A 7,656-nucleotide genomic window follows, 5' to 3' on the forward strand; every position below is an offset into this window, starting at 1 on the left:
AGCAAACATACAATTTCACCGCTGTCTGAGTCTCATTTACTGAGCAGAACTTTTCTGCCACACTTTAAATGTTACCTCTGTCATACACCACAATCCATTAAAAACGTTTTGTTTTGTTTTGTTTTCTGAGTACCCTGCCACATTTCCAATGCCACTTTGTCTGAAGACTCCTTAAAATTCTGGTAGCAGAGGTAACTTTAAGGCATGTCTTGCATTTTTTTTTAAATCATTTCCATTTTGTATATAAGTATAGAGTCATTGTCAAATCCTACAAAATACATTACTAAAAGTTTGGAAAGGCATCAAATAAATTGATTACTTTGGCCAAAATCAGTTGTAGTCACACGCATGTGAAATAAAATGTATGAGACACAAAAGAAAAATAACACGTCATTCATTGGTGGAAGCTAAAAAGTGCATCTCATAGAAGAAGAGTGAAGCAGTTGTCACTAGAGGCTGGGAAGACTAGGAGTGAGGGACAGGGAGGAATCAGAAAGGGCTCCAAAATGTGGTAGGAGAGGAGGGACGTGTCATGGTTGTGTATAGCACAGCAGGGTAAATAGAGGTAATAGCAATCTGTGATGTATTTCAAGAAGGCCAGGAGAGTATGAAGATGATTCACATTCTGGCACATGAAAGAGATTAACATTTGAGGAGCTAGAAGTGTTCATCACACTAATTGGACCATAAATATGTTACATATAGATCTATCAAATAATCATAATTTATATCATATACATGAACAAACATGTCTTAGTCAATAAAAGGAAAATCATTGGCACTTTATGACATTGTGTAATCTAGGAACATAGCACTTCTACAAATTTATTTGGGTAGTCTAAAACTTTTTTCAAAAGTTTTAATTTTCTCCTTTTAAGAGTAAGTACATTTAGTTTTTCTGATATATTCTGTGAACCATGAAATCGCCCTGCCATTCTAAATGTGTATTGTTTGGAGTCATTCTTTTTTGGTGTGTGGGGGGTAATGGGGATTAAACTGAGGAGCACTCGACCCACTGAGCCACATCCCCAGCCCTATTTTGTATTTTATCTAGAGACAGGGTCTCATCAAATTGCTTAGTGCCTCCCTTTTGCTGAGGCTGTCTTTGTGCTTGCCATCCTTCTGCCTCAGCCCCTCAAGCTGCTGGGATTACAGGTGTGAGCCACCATGCCCAATTTAGAGCCATTCTTAATGGGATTATTTATTCATTTATTGGAATATACATTTTTATTTCTAGTTTAATCCAATTACATAATGAATTATATTTGTAGATTTCCTAAAATTAAATTTCATAGCCAAACTTGTGAGTAACCCAAGATAAATGTAGGTTTTTATGATTTATCTATAGTCCTAAAATGATATTATTGAGATGTTAATAATGGTTAGAATACTTACATCTACATTAGTGAGATGGTATTGAGAGAGAGGCCCCCATGTTTAACAGGACCCCTTAAGAATAGGGAGTAAAATTTCTCAGCAAGGAATAAGATAGGGGTTAGTAGACATACCCATAAATTATGAGGTAAAAATGGAACAGTCTTTGAAGCAATGGAAATAAGATAACCTAATGCCATAATGGTTTCCAAGTTAGGTTTTAGATTCAGTCATAGAAGAGAGTCATTTTAAAGTACCTCATGCTGAAAAATATAAGCTTGCTAGGCATGGGCATGCTAAAATTTTAGCTACTCCAGAAGGATTGCAAATTCAAAGCCAGGCTTGGAAAATCAGCAAGACCCTGTCTCAAAATTGAAAAACAAAATAAAAATAAAAAGGGGTGGGGACATATTTCAGCAGTAGAACATCCATGGGTACCAAAAACGAACAAAACATAGAAACAAAAAATCTAAAAACCCCTTACTTCTGTCTTACACATAATTATTGGATCATCAAAATTTTAACAGGTGCTACCTCCTAAAATCCAGTAATTTTTGATGATACTTCTCACAATCAATTTAATGGTCTGGATGGACAAAGAAAATCTTACGGCGCTGGATGAATTCATCTTAATGGGCATCACAGACCACCCTGAGCTGCAGGCTCCCTTCTTTGGGCTGTTTCTCATCATCTACTTGGCCTCACTGCTGGGCAACTTGGGCATGATCCTCCTCACCAAGGTGGACTCCAGGCTACAAACACCCATGTACTTTTTTCTCAGACATCTGGCTTTCATTGATCTTGGTTACTCAACAGCTGTGGGACCTAAAATGTTGGTAAATTTTGTTGCTAATCGAAACACGATTCCCTACAATTGGTGTGCTACACAGCTAGCTTTCTTCATCTTGTTCATCATTAGTGAGCTTTTCATTCTCTCAGCAATGGCTTATGACGGCTACGTGGCCATCTGCAACCCTCTGCTCTACACAGTCGTCATGTCAAAAAGAGTTTGCTGGGCGCTGGTAGCAATCCCCTATCTCTACAGCGCCTTTCTGTCTCTGATAACCACCATAAAGATTTTTATCTCTTCCTTCTGTGGCAATAATGTTATTAGTCATTTCTATTGCGACAGTCTTCCCTTGTTAACTTTGATTTGCACAAATACACGAGAGATTGAGTTAATAATATTGATCTTTTCAGCATTTAATTTGGTTTCATCTCTTCTGATAGTCCTTGTCTCCTACATTCTGATCCTCCTGGCCATCCTCAGGATGAACTCTGCAGAGGGCAGGAATAAAGCCTTCTCCACCTGTGGGTCTCACCTGACAGTGGTAGTTGTGTTATACGGGACTCTATTCTTCATGTATGTGCAGCCCAAGTCCAGTCACTCCTTTGACATGGACAAGATGGCTTCTTTATTTTATACCCTGGTGATACCCATGCTGAATCCCATGATCTACAGTTTGAGAAATAAAGAGGTGAAAGGTGCCATGCAGAGGATCTGGAAAAATCTATGCAAACTGTCTATTTAAAGTTCAATATAGGGAGTGAAGGGGCAAGAGGGAAGGGGGTGGGGAGGTAGGAAGGATAGTAGAATGACTCAGACATTATTACCCTGTGCACATATATAACTATGACTGGTGGAATTCTACATCATGTATAACCACAAGAATGAGAAATTATAATCCATTACAAATGATGTATCAAAGTGTATTCTACTGTTATGAATAACTAATTAAAACAAATAAAAAATTTTTTAAAGTTCAAGAAAGACTGTATATATTAAATACAGTTGTTGATAACTGCTTATTATATGTAATCAGTCTTTGAAAGCACTATGCAGAAAAGGCATAGGAAACTAGAAATGTTTTCCTTGAGTTCACCATGTAAATATGTGCATGTTGATTGACCTTTGGGTACCCACTTTGATTTGTCCTCCAGGTCAGTATAAATGCCTGAAGTCCTTGCCACTGTCTTTCCACACAGAACTGTCCTGACATACTGACATGCAGACAAAGGCAGCTACTGTATTGTGTTCTGCTCATGTGCACTACAAAAAATAATGCCTTTAAGGCACTCTGTCACCCTTGTGTTGAGTGTCATCTCAGATTTCTATTAAGATAGAGTGTCTATCTCTATTATGCATACACGTTTGTTTATATATATATGTATTTGTATATATATGATGTGTGCATGTATATGAATGTGTACATATATGTATATGTATATTTATGGTGCTTTAAGGAAGCAAAATATAAAATTGTAAGCAGTTATTTTCAAGAGGCATAATTTTTACATGAAAATCTGGAAGTACAAAAATACAAATTTTAAAAGTGAGTGACACTGGCAAAATTGTTAGTATAAGGTCATCATATAAAAAATCAATTATTTTGCTACATTAGAGAATATAATGAGAATTATTTTAAAATACTAGCTATACTAGCAATGTAATGTAAACTAGAGTATTTAAGAAAAATTCAATGAATGAGTCACATGACTTCCATGATATAATGTATAAAAATATCACTATAAATTTTGAAGAAAACTTAAGTTTAAAATATACTATTTATGAATTGAAAAAAATGAATTTTGAAAGAAGTCAGTTCTCATTAAAGTTTTCTATGTATTTTATGTAGAACAAACAAGAAATTTAACAGTACTTTAAAATATTCAAATAGACACGAAAATTTATTTTGAAATTCAAAATACCTAGAAAAAACAGGACAATGTCTTGAAAAAGAGAGAATCTGGGCAGCTTCCAATAATAGATACCAATACTTAAAACAAAACCACATATGTTTTAGAAAGTGTGATATTGGTATGCATGTGGACAAATAGAATATTAAACAAAAATAAAGTTCAGAAGCAGGACCTCTTGTATAGTTTTTGTTTTAGTTTAAAACTAAATTACTGGAATTTTGTTCAGAAAAGATTAGACTTTTTATTACGTTGAAATAGTTCACTTAGATTTCCTATGGAAAACAATGAAACTTAGTCATTTATGTGTACCTTATGTAAGACTTAATTGATGATCAAGTCAATAAGTATTGAGGTAGTGCATGTTAAATAGTGTATTTATCTATCTCACAAGTCATTCCTATATATTTCTATATCAAAATATCATTCTGTATGTCATAAATACATGCAAAATATTTGTTATTTTAAAAACTAAACATGTAAAAATGCAAAGAATTTGAGAAATAGTATGAATTTAAATACGCAGACCAGAACCAGACATTTTCTAGAAGAACATTCAAGTAATATCTTCAGAAAAGATATTTTAAATATGGCACAAGACTGATAACATAAAACATAAATAATACTCTATAAAACACAAAAAATGACCAAACAAAATAATGCATTCTATTTGTATAACTATACCAAAGAAGAATGTAGAGGCAACCCAGTCAAGACACTGCCAACATGTACAACCAAAAATGCTGATGCTGGTAAATTTGAAATAGAAAAATATACATAGAAAACAATAATCACAAATCCTTAATACTAAAACCAGCATTAGATATCCAGTTAATATACAGGGAAAAGAGAAAAAGTATCCACAGAAATACTTAACAAAATAGGATATCAAAACACTCTAAATATATAACTATATTTAAAAATCATCAATCATTGCACAAATACTGTCATATGCAAAAACAATCATTAGAGTGGCTGAAATTCAAAACTCTGTTTTTTGTGTTTTTTTTTTATTTGTTTGCTCCTGGGAAGGAATAAATAAAGCATTCTTTTTTAGTAGGTGTCATGATAGTCTATGCATAAAATCAAACAGAATTGAATAACTACTAAAATATTTCCTGAATTACGGAAAACCGCCCGCTTCCTGCCAGGGCTGCTTCAAGCGGCTCCACTTACGGAAAACCGTGGCTTCTTGCACTTACGGCCAGACCAGCGGGACGAAAGAAATGTACACTTCAGAGGTTCATGAAGCAGCTTTCTGTTTATTCAAATAACACCCTCCATATATAAGCAGTCTCATGCATAAGCAATTGTAACCAGATATGTCCATACAATCCTGTTAAAGGTCAAGCGATCACTCGCTGGAGCATACATGTAAAGTATATCTGTCCACGCGCTAGGCAGCTGAACTGATTATCATGCAGCCAATTGTAAACGCTTCCTGCCATTCTCCATGCATAATCAGAACGCCTTTGCTCTCTGCCAGTTGCCATCTTTAGATGCACGTGGCGTAACCCTGGGCCCCGGGTTTCACCCGCCACACTGAATGTAATAAACTATATAGGGAGGTTGCAGGTTACGAGGTTAACATACAGTTTTAGTATGTATGCTGCTGAAGTGAGCACAAAATTAATATACAAACATCAGTGGCTTTTGGTAATGAAAAAGTCAAATTTATAATTAGAAACACAGTACCATTTATTTGTATTAGCATTCCCTATATGAATAATTTTGATATAAATTTGGCAGTATGAGCAGAAGATTTATGTGAAAAATCTAAATCAAAGAAATCAAAGAACTAAGTAAACAGATGCTCCATGTATGTGTATATATATGTATGTATATACATATATATACACATACATATGTAAAAACACAGTTGTCTAGGTGTCAGTTCTTTCAAAACTCATGTATACATGCCAAAGTCAGAGCATGTTATTTTATGATGATTAATCTAATTCTAATATTTTCATGAGAAGTGAAATACACAGAATAAGCAATACAATATCAAAGAAGAAGAAAAAAGTGGGAAGGCTGACATATGCAACTTCAAGACTTAACATACGCTTAATCGAGAAAGTATAATATTGGTGAAAGAGTCTATAGATCTATATATACCAATGACATAGACTAGAATATATTGGAATTGAATAGGATAGAGTGCAATGAAAGAATAGAATAGAAAGTCCAGAGAAAGACCCCTGAAATAGAGTGAATTCCTCTTTGAAAAAAGGAATAAAGGAACTATAATGCAGAAGAGATAGTCATTTCAATAAACTGGACAGGGACATGCATGGAATATTTAAGAAACCTTTGCATTTTTCTCTTTATTTTTCTGTGAGCTGAATACTGCTCAAATTTTTTTTTCTAAAATGTCTTTTTTGACCAACATTTCAAAGTTTTGATACTGAAAATCTTTTTACCTTACTCTAGGGTGTGCAAATTATCATAGAACTTTGGAAAGGCAGAGGTATAAAATACTAAATTCCTCTGTATATTCTCTAAGATTTAGCAAAAACATGACTAATTATGACCCTGGAAGATGAGTGATAGAATGTTGTTGCAGATGGAGTCACGACAGGCTTAGAGTGAAAACAATGCAGATGTTCATCAAAAGAGCAAGGTGGAAATAAATCATGACACAGCCAAAAAATAAATTCTACACGAGGAGGCAAAAAGAAAGCCACAGAGGAGATGAAGAAGAAGCAGGAGGAGGAGGAGTGCAGGGTGAAGGAGGAGAAGAATGAAGAGATTCTTACAGAAATAACAGGAAGCGAAGGAAGCAGAATGTTCCTAACAATGCAAGGATAGAAGCTGTGTCACTCCACTCATTAGACACTGGCCTTGATGTAAGTCACACTGCACTTTAGAAAATGGGACACAGCTAATGGAGCACTACATATGGAAAAAAAAACGCAAGGTCTATTTCATTCTTGAAAATCTATCTGTGTAATTGACATTTCTGTAAGTTAAAAGAAAACAAAATAGGTTCATGAAAAAATCTGTCACTCATTTGTAATAAGTTGTCTACTGGAATGTAATGCAGGAAAACCTACTGAACTTAGTAAATGATATCCATTAAATCGTACATAAGACTTTTCATCTTTACAAGGTCTAAAATCCTCCATATCCCAATTAGAAAGACTGTCATCACAGTGACAAATATAATAAAATATAATAAATGCTGGTGAGGATGTGTATAAAAGTGAACTATTGAACCCTGGTGGTGAGATTGTACATTAGTACAACCATTTGGGAGAACAATAAGGGAGTTTCTCAAAAGAAGTAAAAATAGATCTATCAGATGATTCCTCTATTTTATTCCCAGTTATGTATCCAAAGGAAATGAAATCACCATTCAAAAACATACCTGTACATCCATGTTAATTGCTGCATATTCAGAATAGTTGAGATCTCGAATTAGCCTGGATAACTATCAGTGGGGAAATGAATAAGACGATGTGGTATATAGAGAGAGCAGGAGATGATTCATCACGAAAAAGAATGATGTCTCATAATTTGCTGCAAAATCTGTGGAACTGGAAGAGATTCTGTTAAGTAAAATAAATCAAACATAGAAAGATA

The 7,656-nt window shown here is 34.5% G+C and overlaps 1 protein-coding gene across 1 annotated transcript; it reads left to right on the forward strand.

The window, feature by feature from the left end:
* Nucleotides 1-1,955: 1,955 nt before the first annotated feature.
* LOC306638932 (olfactory receptor 8K3-like) lies at nt 1,956-2,906 on the forward strand (the record flags this gene model as incomplete). Its single annotated transcript, XM_079102387.1, has 1 exon — nt 1,956-2,906. The coding sequence occupies one exon, from the start codon at nt 1,956-1,958 to the stop codon at nt 2,904-2,906; it is 951 nt and encodes a 316-aa protein (XP_078958513.1).
* Between the last annotated feature and the right edge of the window lie 4,750 nt (nt 2,907-7,656).

The sequence above is a fragment of the Sciurus vulgaris genome (assembly GCF_902686455.1).
Source record: "Sciurus vulgaris genome assembly, chromosome: 11".
Lineage (NCBI taxonomy): Eukaryota > Metazoa > Chordata > Mammalia > Rodentia > Sciuridae > Sciurus > Sciurus vulgaris.